Below are 24,492 nucleotides of genomic sequence, written 5' to 3'. Positions count from 1 at the left end.
ACAATCCCACAGTCAACTATAAATTCCCATTCTCCCCTCTCAGGTTGTTCTCCTTCCAACAATTACCAATCATAAGGGTATGAGACAGTAACAGAAATGTCTACTCTTAAGACACACACACACATACACAAAGAGAGAGAGAGAGAGAGAGAGAAAGAGAGAAATAGAACATGATCATCTTAAAGTTGAAAAATTTTTTCCTGAACTGGAAAAACCACAGGACTGCATAATACATGGCGTATTTTTACTTCCCTCAAAACTTCCCCTATCCCAATCATAGGGCTCATCAAACTTTGGCAGTCTTTTTTTTTTTTAAACAATCTTTTGAGTATGGCCTTAGAAGGCATGCAGTATCCAAATTTTTAGCTTTCTACAAGTATCACTACTTCTGCCATGGCAGTCCCATGATATTGCCAAATTCACCCTAACTTTTGTTTTTTTTTTTTTTGAGATGGAGTCTCACTCTGTCACCCAGGCTGGAGTGCAGTGGCACCATTTCGGCTCACTGCAACCTCTGCCTCCCAGGTTCAAGCGATTCTTATGCCTCAGCCTCCCGAGTAGCTGTGACTACAGGCGCGAGGGACCACGGCCGGCTAATGTTTGTATTTTTGGTAGAGACGGGGTGTCACCATATTGGCCAGGCTGGTCTCAAACTCCTGACCTCATAATCCGCCCACCTCGGCCTCCCAAAGTGCTGGGATTACAGGTGTGAGGCACCACACCCGGACAGACTCTGTCTTGGGAAAAAAAAAAAAAGTTGCCAGAATCACTAACAGGTTAGACAACGGAAGTGGTTTACATATAATCATTAATTAGTAAACTGGACAAATGTCACTCAAGCAAACTGTCTCCCCTTTCACACATGTAGGTGGCAGACTATTATAAACAGCCACATACAAAAAGATAGCACAAAGTAGGTCTTTGTCACTCATGAATTTGTATTTAGGTTTCAGTTCTTGATATTGACTGTCAGAGTCTAGTACAAGCAGAACTTCATTTGCTGAGGCACACACTTGAATAAAATGTTCTGTGAAACAGGTTATGATGGAGGAAAAAACGACTCAGAGACTGAGTGCAGTCAAAGTCTCAACCTCCCTGGGGTTGGGGGAGGGAGAGCATTGGGATAAACAGATAATGCATGCTGGGCTTAATACCTAGGTGATGGGTTGACAGGGGCAATAAACCACCATGGCACATGTTTACTTATGTAACAAACCTGCACATCCTGCACATGTACCCTGGAACTTAAAATAGAAAAAAAAAAACACATAAAAACAGTCTCAACCTTCCTAACGCAACGTGGCTTTGCTTTCTTCTGTTAGTTAACGTGAATGAAGTAACTCTCATTAAGGTCTACAGTTTCTATTGCATTTTATATAGTTCTTTCCTAATCCACTGGCTTCCTACTAAAACTCTCGTGTTGTTTCCTTTTAAAAGCCCTTTCATTACTACTACTTCCAACAAAGCCCTGACCAAAGGCAATTCAAAATATTGTTTTCTGCAATGTTTGACATCAGCAAAATATTTAAGTATGCCATGCTATATACAAACTTAAGACTTATACTTTATGAAATTAAATTTCTCACCAAGATTAGCCAGCATTTGGCTAACTTAGACAACTTAGTAAATGTCTAAAAGGATTAAAGTTATAAAATACAAATATGTTCATTTTCAACTAAGAAGCAAGATTTTAAAAAATTAATATCTAGTAGTGAAAATCAACTGTTTTATAACATTAAGAAAAAGCTTAATAAGAATAAAAATTCTATTTCAAAGAGTGGACCTTGACTATTTCCAACTTTTTCAAATATTTTCTCTCAAAGTTTTTTTTAACTCTCTCCAATACAGGGATATATTATATTGTCAATGGTTGTTCATGTTGATTTTTGTATACTTGGAATTAACTCATAACAATGGATATAATATAAAAATGGATATCAAAATATGTCATAGAAATACCACTTTCATTCCGACAGAAATAACTACAACATAAAGAACTTTCTGAAAATAGTGGACATTTAAGTGCCAAACTTTCAAAATCTCTAATGCAAATTTATCTAAAACTGATCCCAAAATCTGTCCCTGCCTCCTTAAACTGACAATAACAATTTGAGTTTTTGGATGGCACGGTCAGTTTTACTTCTGAATATCACTTCTGTATGTTGAATTATATGGTTCATCAGCAGGAAATCTGTTAGCAAGCTTAATAAGCACTCAATGATTATTATATTGAGTGAGTAAAAAGGGCAAATGAAAGCCTAAGGGTCTGTGTCTTCAACAGGACAAAGTATCTCTCCTTAATGTTGGGAATTTGCAACAGTTATTCTGGTGCTAAAGGCCTTTTGTTTTGATCACTACTAAATTTACAGTTGAGTCTAGAGAGCTGTGGTTTTAGTTACTGTATTTTTCCTTCACTGAGGTGTGCAAGAAATGAGTAAAGTATACATACAAATATTTCTAATCAGTACTGGTATCATCTTTACTAAATAACTCTCACACAGATATTTTCCAGGTTTCTGCCTGAGAATAATAGATTGCACCTTCACTTCAAAACTAGAAAGTATTCTCTATTTGACAAATTTCAATTTGGAAACTGATTTTTAGGCAGTATACTTTTATACTCTTTATACAAACAAGAAAATGACCTTCATGTTGTCCATTTCTTCACTCTTTCATATTTACTTAAAAAAACACTTATCAAGCAACTACTTTGTGTAAGACACTGTGTTAAGTGTTACCAAACATATAAAGATGAATAGATGTAGTTCCTGACATAAGAAGTGTAAGTTCTACAATAAGGAAAAGAAGGCAAGTCTACAAACAGCAGTAGTATAAAATATAAACAGGACCATAAAAGCAAGACAAAGTATCCACATGTAGTTAAGTGGAATCAGCAAAGGCTTTGTGAAAGAGGTTGCATTAGAATGTCTTTGGGAAGAGATCCAGGATTTTTACAGTTATAAATAAAGCTAAGGCAGAAAATGCAAGATAGATCCAAGACACAATGAATATGCCAGTTTGGATGCACATGTTTAGTAATGGTCAGAAATGCGTGTGTGTGTGTGTGTGTGTGTGTGTGTGTGTTTATTTTTTGTAGAGATGGGGTTTTGTCATGTCAGCCAGTGATCTTGAACTCCTGGCCTCAAGTGATCCACCTGCCTCGGCCTCCCAATGTGTTGGGATTACAGGCATGAGCCACCGTGTCCGGCCTCAGAAATAGATGTGGAAAGAGGCTGAGATAATTTTCTTTTTGCTAGCCTGTGGAATTTCTACTTAATTCAATAGATAATCAAGAACCCCTAATGTTTCTGAATAGGGAAATAAAATTAGACTGTGCTTCAGAAAGAATAATCTAGCACTGGTATATAGGATGGACTGAAGCAAGGAGACACTGTTGGTAGAGACCAATTAGAAGACAATTACAATAATCAAAACTTGCACTTCAGTAACAGGAATAAAAACAGAAAGAAGAGGATATAGGTTAGGAACATTTACATTTCAAATGCTAGATAAGATTTTGTTTTTCCCTAAGAAGAATTTTCAATATTTATACATTCAAAGAATACTTGTTAGTTCTTATTCTGTCAAGAGCTCACAAGTAAAGGTGAAAAAGACAAATATGGAAAAAAAGCAAAATATGATAAAGCCATAAAAAAGGTAAGAGCTAAGGCAATTCAGAAGACCAATACTGGGCTGGGATGAGAAAGAAATACCTGCACTGGGTCATGAATCACACTGGGTCATGCACTGGGTTAGACTTCTACAAGTGCAGTTTGGGATCAGGGTGGTAGAGAAAAAGCATTCAGGAAAAGCATAAACCATCTCTGAAACAAGTAACGATAACAACTAATATTTTTGAGTATTTATTATATGCCAAGCACTTTTCTAAACATTTTAGGTATAATATTTCCTTTAAGCTTACAAAAATCTGTAGGGTATATGTTGCCATATACCTCATTTTACAGATGAGGAAAGACCACAGAGAAGTTTCCAAATGCACCTTAATATTAAGCTGCATTTGAGGTGAGTGCAGTGCTTTTACAATCTAGTCTCAGAGAATATTGACTGCTTCACAAACAACTAATATTACCTTCAAATTTAGGTTTCCACAAAACTAAAAATTTATCAAGGATGTTGCCAAAGTAATTACCCTTTAATTTAAATACCTAAGCAGAGAAAAATAAGCCTGCAGGAAGTTCATTATTTTCTAATTTACATGCTAGCTTTAGTTTATATCTACTTACCGACATGGCTGTGTGATCATTGTTGTTAGTCTGAGAAGGAAGTCAGCAAGGCAATCAAATAAAAAAGGAAAATGTATTCTCATCACAGCAGAATCAGTGTTTAAAGTAGCAAAAGGGAATATACTCTAAAACAAGCAAGTTCATTCTGTGTGTGTTGCTAATTTAGAGGCATTCATCTATCACATAAATGTGACCATCATTTTTTATTTTGAAGATTTAGGCATGAGTTTTTACATCCATACTAATCAGACAAATCCTCCTCCAAACTTTTGTCTCTCTCATCAAGTTGTCTAGTCAGAATTAAAAAACCAAGAGCTTTAGCACTTATGTCTACTGAATAAGCAAATTTAGAACACATCAGTTCTTTGACAAGGTTCTGTGCTATAGAGCAGTGATTCTCAAATATTAAGCAACAAATGCAGCTTGTTAAGCTTCAAAAATTTTAGTTCAGTTAGGTCTAGGGCCAAGCACTGGAATCTAAATATTTAACAAGAAGCTCTTCCCACAGATGATTTTAATACGGAAAGGAATGTCAATTTCTTCAAAAATGACAAAATTATAGAGAATATGTTATTCTGAAGATGCTTAGGATAAGTCTACTTCTTCACATAATCTGCTAATATAGCTTAAATAAATTACTCAAGGAAAGATGGCACACTAAATTATTTTACAGCTAATTATTTAAATGTTTTGTCTCCCCTAAGGAGTGAATAGCAAGTCAATGTAAAAACTAAATCACTGGTCTCAATTTAAATACATATATGCCCCTGCCGTAGTTCTGTACTAATTATAAGGTACTGGCTTATTCCTTAAAAACATTAAGGATTAATTAAACATTAATTCCATAAAATAACAAGAATTAATTAAAATATCCTTAAAGTACGATTTAATTTTTTAAATTACCTAATTTACTTTTCAAATTTTAATAATAAAATATATGGTATTCAAGTACTTTTTTTTTTTTAGAAAAAGATATTTACCCAGATATGTGGATTTAACTTTATTATATTAGGCCAATGAAACCAGAATTTATGTATTAGTGGAAGCCAAACTTCCAGTATCGCCTAGACTGAAGGTCCCCCTCCATATGGGAAGCTGCCCTCTTCACCGAATACACAATGAGTAAAGGAGAAACCACAAGCAGAAATGGAAGAAGCAGATACTCACTAGCCAGGCTGGTCAACCTAATTAACCCTAGTAGGCAGTGGGACAGCAGTTGTGTTAACCAGACAAAGAACTCTTCTGGAAGACTGGAATAGACCCTAGATAAACACTAACTTTTTTCTAGATTAACTTCGAATAAATTTTATTTGCATTAGTAAAATTATCCCACCATCATAGTTATTTTATTCAACAATATTTTCCATAATCTTTAATCTTTCAAAGTGTATATAAAGATGTCTTAGGAGATATAAAGGCCACAAAGTTAAGATGAAATTCAGACAAAATTTAGTAACCTAGTCAATAAAAGTCAGTCAACAACATTCAACATATAACTACCATGTATGTCATAGGATGTGATAATCAAAGTATCACAGTTCACAATATATCATTTTTACATGAATTAGATTCAATAAATCACATCAACATTATTCAATGCCATTATAAATTTTTAAAAATTAACATTCGAGTAAGAAAAACCAATTTTTAAGGATATATATATATATATAATATAAATACAATGTATGGTTATATTTTCATTTGATAGGGAAAACACATAAATGTATTCAAAGCTGCCTACGCCATAATTTAAAAATTGCAATCCTTGTATTTTTCAATTCTTTTTGGTGTCACATAAAATAAAGGGTTATTAAAGCCATGATTGTACTGTTGACTACTACCTTTTTCCTTTATAGTTTTCAATCATGTAAAAGGCCATCTGAACCCATATACTTAGAAAAAAGTGTGAACCAAAAAATAAAGGGCAGAAAAGTGCAGAGCTAAAAGAGGACATGAAGTGTCAGAATAAATAAATCAACATTTGGATTGAAACGTTACATTTGTCTGAAAGAATGATGCTTAGAAACATACAATATTATATACAGGGACTTTAGAGATGATCTAATCTTCTAGGAGAAGGAAGCAAGTTGTTCAGAATCAAGATGGTAGACTAAGTTAATGTGTTTGCTTCCCATCCATCCTGAGATACAAGTAAAATAAAAAGTATAGAACTGCAAAAAAGAATAAAATGTTTTCAACAGCAGAAAAAAATGAAGGTGTATGTGGGAATTCATGAATGGGTGCTTTCTGCAAGACAGAAAGCAGATGAAACAGAGAAAAGAAAGCCACTGCCCATTATATGCTAACAGAGTAGTACAGTAGAGCTTGGAGCCAGCTGTGCATAGAAGTCCAGAGTTGCAGGTATGAACAAGGATAAAAATGAGAAATGGGATGGAAAACAGGGAAAATAACTGAAGATTTCTGAAACAATTGTACCAATGATCCCCCACCCAGAGGGCCAGAGAGCCAGAGAGCACAGGCAATTATCCTAATGAAAGAATATTTTGGGGAGAGCTGAGGTTCCTGATGTAGGGAGAAGTAAAGGGGAGCACAGGAGAGCAGAGGGGGATGGGGCAAAAGGAGGAAGAGGGAGAAGAAGGAAAGGGAATACGTTCTCTTGATGTTTCTTAGAATTCAGTTTTTTTTTTTTTTTTTTTTTTGAGACAGGGTCTTGCTCTGTTGCCCAGGCTGGAGTGCAGTGATGCAATCATGGCTCACTGCAGCCTAGACTTCCTCAGCTCAAGCGATCCTCCCACCTTAGCCTCCCAAGTAGCTGGGACTACAGGTGTGTGCCACCACACCCGGCTGATTTTTTGTATTTTTTGTAGAGACAGGGTTTCGCCATGTTGCCCAGGCTGAAGAATTCAAATTTTAAAACAGATACTAAAACCTGGATGCCAGAAGACAATGGAGAAATGCAATGAAAGTACAGAGAAAAAGCTAATCAACCTATAATTATACAACCAGCCAAACTATCAATCAAGCATGAAGACAGAAGACATTTTCTAATACGCAAGGACTTAAATAGTATACTTCCCTTTTGTGGGAAAGTTATTAAAGTTACTGAAGTTTTATGGGAATTCAGCAAAACCGACTGGTAAAGTAATTTAAAAACAAACAACATCAAAACAAAACAAAAAAAAACAAGAAGCCTGGGATCCAAGAAACAGTTCCTACCACAGGAGAGCAAGGAACGAAAGTCCCAGGGTAACAACTATGCCCCAATTCTAGAAAGCAACCGGTACTGGTTAGGGACAAAGACCTCTTAAAAGAGGCCTCCTGGAAAGAAGACATTTTCACACAACTGAAGGAAAGGAAATTAGAACACTCAGTATGATGAAGGTACAATATTCACTCCTCAAAAAGGAAAAAATTATGTTTTAAATATTAAGCCAACTAAAATGTGTATAATTTCATTAAATAATGGAGTATAATTTTAAAAAATCTATTTGGCCATGATGCTAGACTTATTCTCCTTCAAGTGCTCAGAACTTGGATACCGGACCCCAAAATAAAAGGAAAACAAAAAATCCAAGCATACTATGCTTTGTGTAAAGGGAACAATATGGGCATAATCATAACAAACACCAGTACTGTTTACTGGTGTTTAGCTTGGAAAGCCAGCCTAGGAGAAAGGATAGATTTGATTGTGGTTGTCAGAATGTAAATACTAATAACCTGAATAAAGATAAAAATAATAGTATAGCTATCAGAAGAGAATAGATGGAAGAACTGATGGAGCAAAGGAGAGGGAGGCTAACTCCTTTATTTCAAACAGAAGGGAATTAAGATACTGATTAAAGTAGAAAGAACCAGAAATAGAAGTACAGTATAACTATTTTATATAAAGAAATAGGCTTGGTGCAGGCTCCTGCCTGTAATCCTATCACTTTGGGAGGCCAATGTGAGTGGACCACTTGAGGCCAGGAGTTCGAGACCAGCCTGGCCAAAACAGTGAAACCCCGTCTCTACTAAAAATACAAAAATTAGTAGGGCATGGTGGCGCACATCTGTAATTCCAGCTACTCAGGAGGCTGGGGCACAAGAATAACTTGAACCCGGAAGGAGGAGGTTGCAGTGAGCCGAGATCCCTCACACCAATGCACTACAGCCTGGGCAACACAGTGAGACTCTGTCTCAAAAAAAAAAAAAAGAAGAAGAAGAAAGAAATAGAAGAGACTTAAAAATGTAACAATCAATACTTTAAAAAAGAGGAAGGGAAAGGTTGCTACTTGTACTTTTGTATTTCATAGGATCACTAGATATTCTCTGTTTTTTAATAAGATAACCACCAGAAGAAATAAAACCAAATAGTGAAAAATAGCAGTCTGGAAGACTGGGAGTGGAAATGGGGAAAGGGAAAGGAGAGGGTCTATTTTCCATTCCAAACTCTTTTGGACTATTTATCACACCATTTATGTGTACTGGAATGAAAGCAAAACAGAACAACCTTTATTGTTAGCTCTATTAAATAAAATACACATTAGCAAATTAATCCAGAGGTTAAATAATTTGTCTGCTTTCACAATGGCGGTTAATTGGAAGAATCAAGCCTAAAACCCAAATCTCAAAAATTTCAAGATAGTGCTGAATTCTCAGAAAGAATTCTTAAGGAGAGAATGATTTTAAAAGTTAGATACTATCCATTTCTATCCAAATAATGTATCTTTATTTATTCTTGAGCATACATTTGTTTCTCAATTAAAGAAAGCATATTATGCACTAAAATCATTAATGCAAACTAAAAATGCAAATTAAAAATTTAGTAACATCAGATACATTTAGTGGGAAAATAATTTACAAAGGATACTAAATTGGCACATCAGTAAAACACTACAGCCCAAAGCAAACAATTAAACCAAGGAAAAAAACTCTTCAAAGGAAATGCCTGAAAAGAGAAATACCTTAAAAGGAACAGATGGAGAAGAAGATGCCGTTTAAATCGAGTAACACTTGTACATTTTCCCATCTTGAAAGAAGTTTCTACTATAATATTTTTAATCTTATTATTGAGCATATACTGTGCTTGATTTCTTTAGTTAATAAAAACTAAACAATTTTTCTTTGACAGCATGATTTTAAAAGTTATGCTTTATTTAGTGATGTGCTAGTAAATATGTAACAATGATTCTCTGGGGAAAAAGCCTTAATTTGTACTCTTTTTTTAAAAAAAATGGTCTAATCACTCCTACCATGGCTACCAATGTGATGCCACTGTCAAGGCACAGTTGGAAAGAAGTGTGCACAATTGGATCTTGGGATATGTATTTCCCAACATGATCTTGAGGCCATTTACTAATCTTAGAGTAAAAGATATTCAGAGGAATACTCCTGTTAATAGATGTTTTGTTAATGGACAGATTTTTAGGCATCTAATCTCTGACGTGAGATTTTCTTGAAAAATACCCCAAATTACCACATAATTAGAGAACCATATGCCAACAGTAAATTCATATTATTACTAAAGATCATATCTGGTTTTTTTGTTTGTTTTTTTTTTGAGACAGAGTCTCGCTCTGTCACCCAGGCTGGAGTACAGTGGCACAATCTTGGTTCGCTGCAACCTCTGCCTCCTCGGTTCAAGTGATTCTCCTGCCTCAGCCTCCTGAGTAGCTGGGATTATAGGCATGTGCCACCCTGCCCGGCTAATTTTTGTATTTTTAGTACAGACGGGGTTTCACCATGTTGGTCAGGCTGGTCTCAAACTCCGACCTCATGATCTGCCCAACTCGGCCTCCCAAAGTGCTGGGATTATGGGCGTGAGCCACCGTGCCCAGCCGATCATGTCTTTTTTTTAAATTGTCCATCATACCACTTCCATTAATGCAGAAAATCAAAAGTTAAGCATATTTGAAAGCAAAGGAAAAGATATCTTTCTGGGAATAAATTTTTTGATATTTAAAATTCAAATTAGAACCAGATTTATCTACTAATTTAATATCCCTAGAGTAGTAGCAAAATTAAGCAAAGAAGATTACATTATAGTTAAAGACAAAACAATGAAGAGTTTCTAGAAAGGAAGAAATATGAACAAATTGATCATTCCAGATCTTCTATTTACCTCTACCATAAAAGACAACCATTTGTTAGTATAAATATTTGCATAAATTGGGTACCTTTAGTGATAAACACATGTGAAGACATTTTTAAAACTCATTGTCATTTACATGTCTCCCCTATGGACGGTAAATCAATAAACTATCTTCATTAAAATGAGTACACAATTAACATTTATAAAGGAAGAAAATGTTAGCTGTTATTTCCAGAAACAGACCAGTGCTGGGTGGCTAGGCAGTAAGTTCACAGTAAAACATTACTGAGTTCCATTTGGCAGTCATGAAGAATAACAAGATATGTCCAAGCTGCTCAACAACTTATTCTACTTATATTCATGTCAGTGATGAATGAATGTTTAATGTTTTTTAAAATTCTTCTGGTTTAAATTTTCTGGCTAATATAAAATCTTGTTTAAAAAACAAAGCTTGTTTATACATTCACCTTAGAATAGTGTCATAAATGCATAGAAAAAGAGAACCTCAAGAATACTTGCCAAAATGTTAACAGTGATGATTTCTATTTTTATTTTGTAAGACAGAGTCGTGCTCTGTCGCCCAGGCTGGAGTGCAATGGCGCGATCTAGGCTCACTGCAACCTCCACCTCCCAGCTTCAAGAAATTCTCCTGCCTCAGCCTCCCGAGTAGCTGGAATTACAGGTGCCCGCCACCATGCCCAGCTAAAACAATGATGATCTTTTAACAAGATAAAGGTGATTTTTGTCTCCTCCTCTATACTTGGCTATATTTTCTAATTGTCAGAAAAAAATTATTAAAAGAAGGGAAACTTGTACATTTAAAATACTGAAAATTGGCATGATTTCCAAGGGTACTAATTTAGAGATAAAATTACATATTAATCAGACCTCATTGGCATTAGCTAGCATCTGACTGTTAGCAATTGTAAGCACTGCAACTCAAGCTATAATAATGATTCAAATATATATGCCTTACAATGAATGCCTTTCATAATAAAGAACATTTTCAAGTGGCTGTATAATACAAAGTCATAAGAATGAAAACTAATATCAAGTTTAAAACACAGGCATAAATATAACAAGAAAAAAAGTGAAAAAAAGTTTCATTACACAATGAAACTAATACTATAAAGGGTTTTAAAACTGTAACAAGGGAAGAAAGGAGAATAAAAGACCAAACTAACTAACATTTATTAACAGTACCCACTTTTTGCCAAATACCCTGCCAGACAACTTTTCTACATACTATTTTCATTCATTTTATGATAGTCCTATAGGAAAAATGGATTATGTTCATTTTGCAGAAGGGAAGAGGCTCAGAGAGATTAAGCAACTTGCCAGGATCCCATAGCTAGTAAATTACAAATCTAAAGTTCAAATATAAGTATTTCTAACTCTACAGCCCATCTATGCACATCCTCAAGCACTCAGACCTCTAGAAACAATAAAAGATAAACATTCCTCATGGGAATTTGCCTTTTTATTATTCTAATTGAAGATAATATATTTAGCAGGGAAGCTTAACATTTTGGGTAATGGGAAAATATTTGTTATTTCTATCAATACTATTTAGCTTGCTGTTAATTCCTGTAGCCATAAGAGAGTCTGCCTTCTCAGCTAGAGCACAGAAAAATGAAGATGAATAGGTATTTTAATCTGCAGGTCAGGTGAGGGGATTTTTTTTTTTTTTTTTTTTTTTGAGACAGGGTCTCCCTCTGCTGCCCAGGCTGGACAGCTGTGGCATGATCTCAGCTCATTAAAGCCTCCGCCTCCTGGGCTCAAGCAGTCCTCCTGCCTTAGCTTCCCAATAGGCTAATCTTTTAATTTTTTGTAGAGACGAGGTTCACTCTATCGCCCAGGCTGTTCTCCAACTGCTGGGCTCAAGCGACCTTCCTGCCTCAGCCTCCCAAAGTGTTGGGATTACCAGTGTGAGCCACCACAGCCAGCAAGGGAAGTAATCAATTCTCTCACTCATCTAACCTTGGAGATAAGAGGTATTTAAAGCGAACATTATTCGGGTTATTGTGGTTTTCCAAATCCTACAGGTTTCCACTGCTACCACAATATGTGAAAATGACAGAGTTCTTTCCCTGGACTCCATCAAAACAATCATTATCTATTCATCTGTACTGTTCTCATGTCCTGCGAGCAAAGAACAAAATTTCACTGGATAGATCATAACTTTTCTGGAACAAATGGAACTTTTCACTAGGCAATGGTCGTCAGCAATTGCACATCATGACAATCTTTGACTAAGAAAACATTCTGATTAGCCAGGCATGGTGGCCTGCACCTGTAGTCCCAGCTACTCAGGAGGCTGAGGGAGGAATATTGCTTGAACCTCTAGGCGGAGGCTGCAGTAAGCCAAGATTGCACCACTGCACTCCAGCCTGGGTGACAAGAGCAAGGCTTCACCAGAGGGGAAGGGAGGGTAGGGGATCCCTTTTGGCAGGGGACTGACAGAAACTAAATACTCAGTGAAACTAAGGGTGGGGCTTTTAAGCTAAAAGCTTAAAAGGTTCAATCAGGTAACTTTCAGGGTTAGGGAGTGACAGAGTCACCTCTATCCCAGAAAATCTCCAAATTTTTGCACTATTGGCCAATATTTGCACATTTGAAAGAGTGCCCCTTGGTTTCTCAGCTTCCATTGACTCTAACGTACTCCATTGTTCCTGAACACTACCAAAACCAAAGACAGGGCATGGGGCCCAACCAGAACCACCACTTAACTCATGTCTTAACAAGTAGGATGGCTAGTTCTGCTTAAGAGGACTGATTTGCAGTTAAATGTGATAAGCTTCGTCTGAAGCTTCTTTGAGGGTTAAAGAAGTCCAGAATTGGCCCTTTACCCTATTTGGGTCCAAGAATAACCTTAAACCAATAAATCATGTTCAACTTAAAACATTTAAATAAAAATGGTAGCTTAACGTAATGCCATACTTCATCTAGAAAAATAATAGATTTCATGCCTCTGCCTCTTCTCTTTGCTTAAAAGAAAACAATCTAGTTGAATATTTAATACAATTTCAGGATTTTAGAAAACTAATATACAAAGCAATAATATAATCACTCTATTGACTCTAAAATTTACCATAGTTAATAATTTATTATTTTTGCTTGAAAATCATGCTTTTAGTTCATTCTTGAAAAACAATATACTGTTGTTAGGACCATTTTTCTCTTTTCTTTTTTTTTGAGACAGGTCTCACTCTGTCACCCAAGCTGGAGCACAGTAGCATGATTACGGCTCACTGCAGCCTGCACCTCCCACACTCAAGCCATCCTCCTACCTCAGCATCCTGAGTAGCCAAGACTAAAGGTACACGCCACCATGCCCAGTTAATTTTTGCATTTTTTGTAGAGACTGGATTTCACCATGTTGCCCAGACTAGTCTCGATTTATGTACAAAATTCCTACCCGTCACCTCAAAGCAATACATGACACAGATATTAAAACATAAAACGTGTGTGTGTGTGTGTGTGTGTGTGTGTGTGTGTGTGTCTGCAAGCACGTGCATGTGTTTGTTCTTGAAGATTGCTTTCGGCTAGAAGCATGATTTATACTGACAAGGTGAATTCAAATTAATTTAACAATTATTTAGTATAAACTATATAAAAAGCACTTCTATAGAAATTCATTGATATAAAAATTAAATATATTTATAGATTTCCTTTTTCAGTTCAAAGACAGCAGTTGGGAACACAGTAACATCCCTGGGTAGGAATACAGTATCATCCATGGGTAAGCTTCTAAAATTCTCTGGCCCAGATCCATGATGACAATCTCTTTAAAATAGTCTTCCATTAATTTTTTTTAGCAACACCTTCCCTCAACTTTTCTAATTGGTTCTTTGAAGCAGTTTCTGATGGAGAAAGAGTAAAGGATGAGGAAAATTACCTTTTTTTCCCCATTCCAAGCAGGGAGAAGGTGGTTGGGCGCAGCTGTGTAGGTTCCAGATTAACCCATTTATGCCTAGCATTCCATTATTGGAACACTAAGCTTGTGGGAGTTATTTATATCACACTGCTCAAGGTCATCTCCAAGGTCTGATTTTTCACACAAAATAATTTGCAACCTCCAGCATAAATGGGTTAAGCACTTTATTCTTGTGTTCAGCTATATTGTATCATAAGATAAAAAAGTTGATAAAATTTCCTCCTTTTTTTTGTATAAAACTATTGCATTCATGTTTTAACAGTTTTATTATTTCTGGATATACCTAGTAAGAGTATGTTCATCCCACCATAATATCTCTAGTCTTTGCAGTCCTCATCTGAAGAATCCAACATTTCAGCTTCTTTATACCCAAATGTCCTTGCTGTATCTTTTTTTTTAATGTTTCATCAACCAACTGTCCAAAATATAGATGTGCTATGACTACGTGCCAGGATAGAACAATGCTCCAGTTTTACTTTTACTCTCTTGGCTCAAAAATAGCCATAATTTCTTGGTCCTTTCTAACTGGAAAAGCCATTAATTAGGTTAACTCTATGTAAATTATTTCTATTAGAGATTATTTCTATTTAAGTCTATATTGTCAGTTTCAGGGTTTTGCCTTGGCTTTGGTGGAAAGAGAGTTATAGTTATTTTGGTTAAAAATAAAATAAATTAAAATTTCAAACAATTTGGCTAAGTTATAATTCCTTACAAATGGATTTATAATAATGGAGAAAGAAACACGCACTCCAAGAAGTTGGTTTAAGCAAGGAAACCTCAAACTAAATTCTAAAATATACTTTAGTAAGCAAACATAAAACAATTTTTGAAAATTTTTATACTTACAGGCAAATGAGTAAACACTTGAAAGATGCTTCTCAAAAAATTTATAAGGTCCATTAAATAACCACTAGCTCTTCCATCTGGCTCAGACATTGTCCAGTCATAATCAGCAAGCTGAACAAATTCATCAATTTTTTGATTCAGTTTGGTATATATTTCTCCTTCTGCTGCATGTCGAGCATCCTGACATGGGACAAAATAACAACAAAAGACAAGAAACAGATAATAAAACAAGTGTTCTTACAATTCTAGATATTATTTTACATTTACCTTTGGTTTAATATTTTAGTCATTTATTCAAAATCTAGCAAAACTGTTGGTTTTTTTTTTCTGGCAGTACTCTATTTATTTGACTGGATATCACATCTTTTCTTAGTTCCTTTCCAACCTATCACCTTTTTTTGTCTTTATGTGACAGAATACTTTATGAGATATTAATTCCTGACTTGTTCTCACAACTCTAAGAGGACCCTTAGGAGAAACAAAAGTAGAAAAACGAAGTTGCCAAGAACACAGAAGACCACCTCTATCTAACCCGATTCACTGACAGCAATTAAGTTGGACTATCACAGAAGAAATGGAATATCTGCCAGTGCTTTGAGTTTAAGAAGGGGTGGAGGCAGAAGAGAAAGAGATTGAGATAGTTAATTTCTCTGAGAAGAAAGAAACAATAGGAGTGATGCCAGCAAAAATAACAGAGGGAGGATCTCCAACCATTTTCTCATCCATAAAAGTAACCAGAAAACTTATCAAAAATTGTCAAAATCAACCTTTTCAGAACTCTGAAAATCAGCTCAAAACTTGCAGAAATACAGGTATCATTTATTCAAGAAAAACAGCTAAATCTTGGTAGAAAAATGAGCTTTGTAGCATTTTAATGTGCCCTATTTCCATTATTCTTCCTCTGTTCCAGCTCTACAGTACTCTCGAAAGACAACATTCTAAAACTCTGGTGGAAACCTATAGCTTGCCAGCCATCAAAGCAGACAGAACAGAGCTGCAGCTCCTTCAAAGCCACATTCTCAGAGAATTATCATTATTTGACCTATCTGGTGGTTCCCTGGAAGACTCCATGCCTATTTACAGGGATGTCTTTATTTGACCTGAATCAGGACTTGCCTAGTACAAAAAGCCTTTTCCCCAGGGGCAGTTGTCAAAAACAATTAGAGGCAATAGGTTTAACATGGAGGATGCCTGAGATGGTAGGTAACAACTGGGACAAACGATAGGTCAACCAAAGGGCTTAAAAGGAAAAACTGTGGAATAAAACGTCCACAGATGACTTTGAAAAGCTCTAACAGATTCCTGGGCATCTAAAGGGCCACATACACACATAGGGCTGTGTACACACTTGGGAAAGACCTAAGAAGGCTCTAAGCTCTCATTTATGGCTGACCTTGAAGCTCTGTGCAAGACAGAAATAAAACAGGGTAGTGACAGGAGAAAAGGAAATTCTAGGCAGCAGTTTTATGTGACTAGCCAAAGGAAACTGTTGAAATAGCTGCAGAAGCTATGGACTGATAAGACAAGACCCTGAAAAACAGGGTGTAAACCATGCTGGCTAAGACTGACAGGACTCAACATGGTGATAGATTTGACCTAAGTTTCACCCAGGGCTCAATGTACATTCATAACATACTATATCGCATACCTACCAGTGCCATGACAATTTTAGGAACACTCATATTTGGTGTAAAAATGGGTGGCACCACAGTTCCAAAAAAAATTCCACCTTTTTCAAGGAATCATCATGAATATTTCATCCCTTGGTTAAAGAAACTCATGAAGATAGCAGCTCCACCCCACCTTGTGCGTGACTCACTCACTCTCTCTCTCTCAAGTGTGCCTGCACTCCCCTTTCTTGAATGTACACTTTTTTGTTTTGCAATTAAGTCTCCATACTTTCACTATTTTCTAACTCATCCTTGAATTCCTTCTCACGACAGTGTCAAGAGCCTGGACACTGGCTGGGATCGAGGTCCCAGCAGCATTTGGGATGTCCCCTAGCCCACTGGTATCATGTGCAAGCAGGAAGTAAAAGTCAAAGCAGAGTGATTAACTTCCTATCTCAGTGTTTAAGACACACCCCAACATGTACACGGAGCCCTCTGGCAAAGACTAGGGGACTTACAGTTTCCAGGCTTTTAAGCAGATCTGTATCCAATCACTAGCTGACCACTAGGTTAACCAAGCAAAGACTTCAGTGGCCACATATGACAAAGAACACAGAGTTACAGATTTAGTTCAGAAAGGTCACAAAACAAACAACAAACGGGAGGAAAAACAAACCCTTGGGAGAGGAGAGAACTTCCAAAGTTGGTATCTTATATTATTTTAAATGTCCAGTTATCAACAAAAAATGACAAGTTATGCAAAGAAACAAAGTATGACCCATACACAGGAAAAAAAGCCACCAATAGAAACTGTGAGGCAGCTCAGATGTTGAACTTATAGGACAAAAACTTAAGAACAAAAGGAAACCATATCTAAAGAACTAAAAGAAAATTATGAGAATACATCAACAAATAGGGAATATAAATAGAAATTATTAAAAAGTACAGTAAGTGACGCATGTGATCCCAGCACTTTGGGAGGCCAAGGCAGGTGGATTACCTGAGGTCAAGAGTTCGCGATCAGCCTAGCCAACATGGTGAAACCCCATCTCTACTAAAAATATAAAAAATTAGCCACACGTGGTGGTGTGTGCCTGTAATCCCAGCTACTTGGGAGGCTGAGGCAGGAGAATCACTTGAACCTGGGAGGCTGAGGTTACAGTGAGCCAAGATGGTGCCACTGCACTCCAGCCTGGGTGACAGTGTGATACTCCATCTAAAAAAAGAAAAAGTACAATAAGTGAAGTGAAAAAAAATCACTAGGCTGGGCGTGGTGGCTCCCGCCTGTAATCCCAGCACTTTGGGAGGCCAAGGCAGGCGAATCACGGGGTCAGAAGATCGAGACCATCCTGGCTAACATGGTGAAACCCCGTCTCTACTAAAAATACAAAAAAATGAGCCAGGCCTGCACCTGTAGTCCCAGCTACTCGGGAGGCTGAGGCAGGAGAATGGCATGAACCCAGGAGGTGTTCCTTGCAGTGAGCCGAGATCACGCCACTTCACTCCAGCCTGGGCAACAGAGTGAGACTCCGTCTCAAAAAAAAAAAAAGAAAAAAAATCACTAAAGAAGTTCAACAGCAGATTTGAGCAGGCAGAAAAACCAGAAGACTTGATCCACAATATAAATCAACTGGACCTAACAGACATCTATTGAACACTCCACTCAACAAGAACAGACCACACATTATTCTCAGATGAATAATCAAAATGAACCATTTCCACATTTTAACACTTCTTTGGCTCCCTCTCCAATTTTCACACTAACCACTTACTACTCACTGCCATGGTGGGCTGGGGAAAACCAACTATTGATAGACATCTTTCTATTTGCATGCCTGGCTTCACAGTAGGATTAGAACAAGAACTCCAAGATATTTCTTCTCTCCCCATTCAGTGATCCAACACAAAGCTGACATTAAGGAGAGGCACTGGGTTCAACAGAGCCTCCCCTCAACTACGGAAGAAAGTAAAAATAAACATTACTTTAGATAAAACAGATATTTAAGATAAGTTAATGTTAATTATATGAATTGAAATTTTAATGAAGCACTATTAAATATGGTAGTAGCAAGATGAGCTCTGACTCAAAATAGTTACTTATACAGTCATCCTCTGGTAAGAGACTGGTTCCAGGATCTCCCTTGGATACCAAAATCTGCAGATGCTGAAGTCCTTTATATAAAATGGTGTGGTATTTGCATATAATCTACACACATCCTCCTGTATATTTTAAATAATCTCTTGATTACTTATAACACCTAGTACAATGTAAATGCTATGTAAATAGTTGTCACACTGTGTTGTTTAGGGTATAATGACAAGAAAAAGTCTGTACATGTTCAGTACAGATGCACCACGCATCTTTTCTTCCAAATATTCTTGATCCATGATAGGCTGAATCCAAGATGGGGAACCCAGAGATATGGAATGAAGGCAGGAAGTGTTTGTCTGTTTTCATTCACTGATATATCCCTAGCACCAAGAACAGTGCTTGGCACATAGTAAGCAGTAGATGAGCACTTGTTAAATGAAAAAAGGAAATCACCCCTGTCTTGAAAAAAGTTTATAATCTAGTTGAGGACAGAAAATCTAGACAAGGATAGAAAAAACAATAATCGACCAGGCGCGGTGGCTCACATCTGTAATCCCAGCTCTTTGGGAGGCCAAGGTGGGTGGATCACCTGACATCAGAAGTTCGAGACCAGCCTGGCCAACATGGTGAAACCCCGTCTCTACCAAAAATACAAAAATTAGCCGGGCGTGGTGGTGCACACCTATAATCCCAGCTACTAAGGAGGCTGAGGCATGAGAATTGCTTGAACCCGGGAGGCAAAAGTTGCAGTGAGCTGAGATCGCGCCACTGCACTCCAGCCTGGGCGACAGAGTGAGACTCCATCTCAAAAAAATAAATAAATAAAAATAAAAGAAAGAAAATACAATAATCACAGAATGAATAAACATGCACAAATTAATATTAACTACATGTATAGTAAAAGTATACCAAATAAGAAGAGATCATGTTGGTCAGAAATAGGGTTTCATGGAGGAAAAGCTACATGGTGATATGGAAAAATAGGAATCTAGAAAAAGTATTTATGTGGCGGCTGTTCCAGTTATTATTTTTGAGTTAGTGGCTTAAAATAACAAACATTTTGTTATACTCACAGGTTCTATGGGTCAGGAAACAGTGGAGATGACTTTGTACTATAGCATCTGTGACCTCAGCTGGAAAAGACTTGAAGGCTGGCAATAAGACTCAATAGCTGGGGATTAGAATAATCTGGAGGCTTCCTCACTCATATGTCTGGCACCAGGGATGGGTAGCCTTTCCATGTTGCTTGGCTGCCTCAAAGCCAAGCACTTTAGTGTTTCCTCAAAGCACTAAAGTGGCTAAAGAGTAACTGGGCTTCTTACATGGCAGCACAGGGTTCCAAGCATGTGTGCTCCATGCTTGGAATAAAGGCAATAACACATTGCCTTTTATTTCCTAGCCTCAGAAGTCTAAAGTCTCAAATGATTTTTACTGTACTCTCTTGGTCAAATCTGTCACAAGTCTGCCCAGATCAACAGAAGAGGATACAGGTCCCCATTTCTCAATGCGAGAAGTGTCAAGGAATTTGTAGCCATTTAAAAAAATCACCATTCCTGCTAATAATGCATAACGAAGAAATGACTCATAAAGAATATGGGTTAGTACTTCCATTTACTTAATAGAAAAAAACAAAAGGGTTTTGGGAAAATGAGGAGGCGTCTGATTCCCACTATTTCACTTATCTTTACATCTTAAGCAAATTAACTTAATTTCTTATCTATGAAATGAGAATCATCCCCATCTCACAGGGCTGTTTTGAGCATTACACAAGCTTCTATAATTAATACAAAGTACCTAACAGTAATTGGCACCCAGAAGGGGCTAAAACAAATTAGTTTTCTTACACTTACTTGTGTTTTTTACCTAGTAATGCTCAATAAATGTCTTACTAAAAGAACTGTATGGAGACTATTAATATATCAGAATTCCAAGCCTTCCAAATTGCCCAAGTTGGCTTAACTTAGTGTAGTTATTTTTATGTAAGGGAGAAAAAAATGGGTATTAAACATTAACAGAATTTTTTTTTATGTAAAACATGGCTGGCACAGTGGTTCATGCCTATAATCCCAGCAGTTTGGGAGGCTGAGGCAGGAGGATCACTTGAGGCCAGGAGTTAAATAACTGCCTGGGCAACATAGTGAGACTCTGTCTCTACCAAAAAATAAAAAGTTTAGCTGGTCATGGTGGCTTGTGCCTATAGTCCTAGCTACTCAGGAGGCTGAGGTGGGAGGATTGCTTGAGCTCAGGAGTTTGAGGCTGCAGTGAGCTATGATTGCGCCACTGCACTGCAGCCTGGGTGACACAGCAAGACCTTGTCTTAAAAAAAAAAAAAAAAAAAAAAAAGTTGAAACACTAACCAGTGGAAAGGGGTGTCATATTTAATATGTGTAATTCATGGCAGTAACACCTATTTCTCTTTAACTTCGTTAACGTTAGGGGCAGGTACCTAAGATGGTAAATGCTTATGACCTACAGAACTATAAGATAACACACCTTAATGACATCATTTGTAAGTCAATTTTCTCAAAGCAATATAAAAATATTTATTTACCATTTTGCATTTTGCCCCAGTGTTCATAATCAGTTCCCTCATTCATGTCTCACTACATTTACTGAATCTAAGCAGATGAATATAGTTCACTACACAACTGAAGACAGGCAGTAATTCTACAAGGCAGCTGGATAAGAGAATCCTAAACCTCAGAACTACGTACAATCATCTCATAAATACTCAACCTGCTTCCCTTCTATCACCAGGCAAAGAAAATTGAGAGTCTGATTGCTCCTATCTTTCGCTGCATTTCCTATCTGCACTCAGACTGCTATTTATGATTTCTTTTGCTTTTTTGGGATGCCTCTAATATAGGCAGGAAGAGAAGATGCATAACAAGATTTTAAAAGCCAGATTCAAGAAGCTCCCCTCCTCCAAACTTACGAGCTAAAGTACTTGGCTAAACTTTAGATTGATATAAAACTGGGTATTTTATTAAAAACCAAATTTAAATCCAGCTTTCTCTTTTTTACTTTATAGAATTTTATTAAAATAAAATTTTAATAAATGTTAGTTCACATTTTCCTAGATTTAAAAAAGCAATATGGGACAATTGAAATATTAACCAAAAGTTGAGGGGGTGGTAGAGGCCAAATAGCTAGAAATTTTTAAGTCACAAGGGAAAAAACACTATTTTTATCTGAAAGAAGAAAATTAAAAATGATGACAAAACCATTCACACCATCATATGAAATAATTATAATTACATGCTTTCTAGACCACGTTTAGTGAAAAAGTGGTTCAGAAAACACTACTTTCTAAAAGGAACTAAGCAAAAATAAAAGGTAAAACATAAAAATTTATTTATTGCTTTTTGTTATTGTCACTAGAATTTTGTTGATAAGTCTGTTTTTCTGAGGTGACACCACAAGCAGGTTCCACTTTTCCCATAAAATACCTAAGTTAAAATAACCTTTTCTCAAGATGTTAAAAAACTTTCGGGGAAGGGTACCTAATATTTTTTAAGGTTTATTAATGCTTTCCACGGGCTATAATAGGAAGCAAATAAATCTATGTCAGGGAATCACGGGCGGTACTGTGTCAAAGAAAAATTTCAGACAGCACTCCCAAGCAGGAATATGATTAAAGTCAACACTTGAAAGGACTTTTCTAAGGACTAAGAATTCTGCTTATTTTATAATCCAGACAAATATAATCATTAGAAAACATATGTGTCTGATCTTTATAGCTCCATGAACTGGCTCACTATATTTTCTTTTTAAAAAAATGGGAGCAAGGATAGAAAGAAAAGATAGAAAAGGCTTTCAATGTAACTTTTCCTGTAGTTATACACAGGAATACACTAAATTATTTGGTAAGACATTCCTAAGAGATGATTACTAATGATTACTAGCGATTTAGTGATTATTAAGGAAATTAGTTAGAACTTCTTGGGGAGTTCTACAGTTGAACCCAGAATAGTCTCAATCTTATGACCTTACCAGAAGGTCAAGAGCATTATCAACTCTTGACATTCTAGTCAGCATATCAGCTAACTCTTAAATAAAATGTAAAGATTCAGTTTATAAACAAAGTAATTCTTCCTTTGTTTGTTAAGGAAATAGTGCCCTCTGGAGGCAGAAATGTATCTAGCATAATTTGAGAACTTAAAAAAAAATTTCAATGTGTAAGAATTAAATATACTATCTGTGGTTCCCAACCATAGGTGTGCAACAGAACCCACCTGAGGAACTTTTTAAAACATACACATGCACAAATTCCACCTAGACCTCCTGGAGCATAAAAATGTGTGTTTTGAATAAAAGCTAAGTAGTAATAGCTAAAGATTTTAGTAAATATCTACGATTGACTGTCTATTGTCCATTCTCCCTCTTGGAATAATTCCCAAATACGTTTTGGAAAATCACCCTGCCCCCATTCACAGCTATCTCATTTGGGTAAGACTGAACTGATATCTAGCTCCAAGGTGGGTCTTGCTAAGTTTAAGTCAATTACCAATCCCATCCTCTTACAAAAAAATTATACAGCAGCTAGTGGAGGGAGACAGTTTCTCTTCCTTTAGATGACAGGACATGACGATGTGAGGTTTGGGACTGTGAGCAGACAGTCATTTTGCTACCCAGACTGAGAGAGCCTAGAGCTGCTGGGAACTGCTGGGCCACTGTAAGTAGTCTGACGATGAGGCCAAAATTGCATAAAGCAGAGTTAAAAGATGGAGGGACTCTGGGTCCATGGTGACATCTACTGAGCAGCAGTGCCCTATCTTTGGACATCTCAGTGTCACTGGCCAATAATTTTTCCTTTATTGTTTAAGAAAGTTTGAGTTGGTTTTTCTATCAGTTCCTGTCAATTTTCTGTTAATAACCCTGATTAATACAACTATCTTAATAGAAACATTTATTCAATATTTAAGAAAAAAGTTATTTAATTTTGCTCATTTAGAGCAAGGGAAATACATGTATATTTTTATGGGCCTCAAATATGTAGGCAATAGATAAAGTTAGAGCTATCACCAAAAAGGTGTCCTCCCTAGTTAACTTCTTCCTGCTCTAATAAACAAAATTCCAATAATCCATTATCTTGACCTAAACATTTCTAATGTTAGTTACACTGCATATAGCATCCAACTCATTATCCAATGTTACTACTAATGCAGAAGGGAAAAAGCAAATAAGACTAACCAATATAATTTATTAATAGTATTTAGTTATGATGAAGGAAAAGGTACAAAATGGGCAGAGAAGCCAATTAATAAATTATAATTTTAAAAATATATATATATATAATTTCCATTATTTATTTTAGATGTCAATGTGGCAATCAAAAGAAGTTGTTTTATTCTTTATATTCTTGTTTTATTCTTTATTTTCTTTACATTTAGTACTTAAAAATCAACCAAAAAATAAAAGAGGGATTTATGTGCTATGCTTCTCATTAAATTAGCAAAAAGCACTAACTCACCTGGTTACTTTTCATCAGGTTTTTTCATTATATGATATTACTGTGATTTTTTTTTTTAAAAAGAGTATTAGGCTTTAGGATATGTATTGTGCCTTATACGCATGCAAATCATGCAAGGCACAGATTACCATTTGATCAATACTCTGGGTAAAACAAAGCTCAAGATCTGCTCCATAATGAACTAAGAAATTGAAAGTTAAAAGCCACGAAAAGCTTGTATGAATTACAAGAACTGAAGTATCATAAAGTTCTAGAAATC

The 24,492-nt window shown here is 36.3% G+C and overlaps 1 protein-coding gene across 8 annotated transcripts in view; it reads right to left on the bottom strand.

Moving 5' to 3' along the window:
- Positions 1–24,492, bottom strand: part of EXOC6 (exocyst complex component 6) — a 207,717-nt gene that overhangs the window by 67,434 nt on the left and 115,791 nt on the right. For all 8 annotated transcript variants that reach the window (XM_024253940.3, XM_054522647.2, XM_054522648.2 and 5 more), the window contains one exon: positions 15,059–15,238. In XM_024253940.3, coding sequence (XP_024109708.3) covers positions 15,059–15,238 — 180 coding nt within the window. The remainder of the gene's footprint in view (positions 1–15,058; positions 15,239–24,492) is intronic.

The sequence above is a fragment of the Pongo abelii genome, chromosome 8 (genome assembly GCF_028885655.2).
Source record: "Pongo abelii isolate AG06213 chromosome 8, NHGRI_mPonAbe1-v2.0_pri, whole genome shotgun sequence".
Lineage (NCBI taxonomy): Eukaryota > Metazoa > Chordata > Mammalia > Primates > Hominidae > Pongo > Pongo abelii.
Note: the sequence above shows the minus strand (reverse complement) of the source record. Positions and strands in the feature narration are given on the sequence as shown.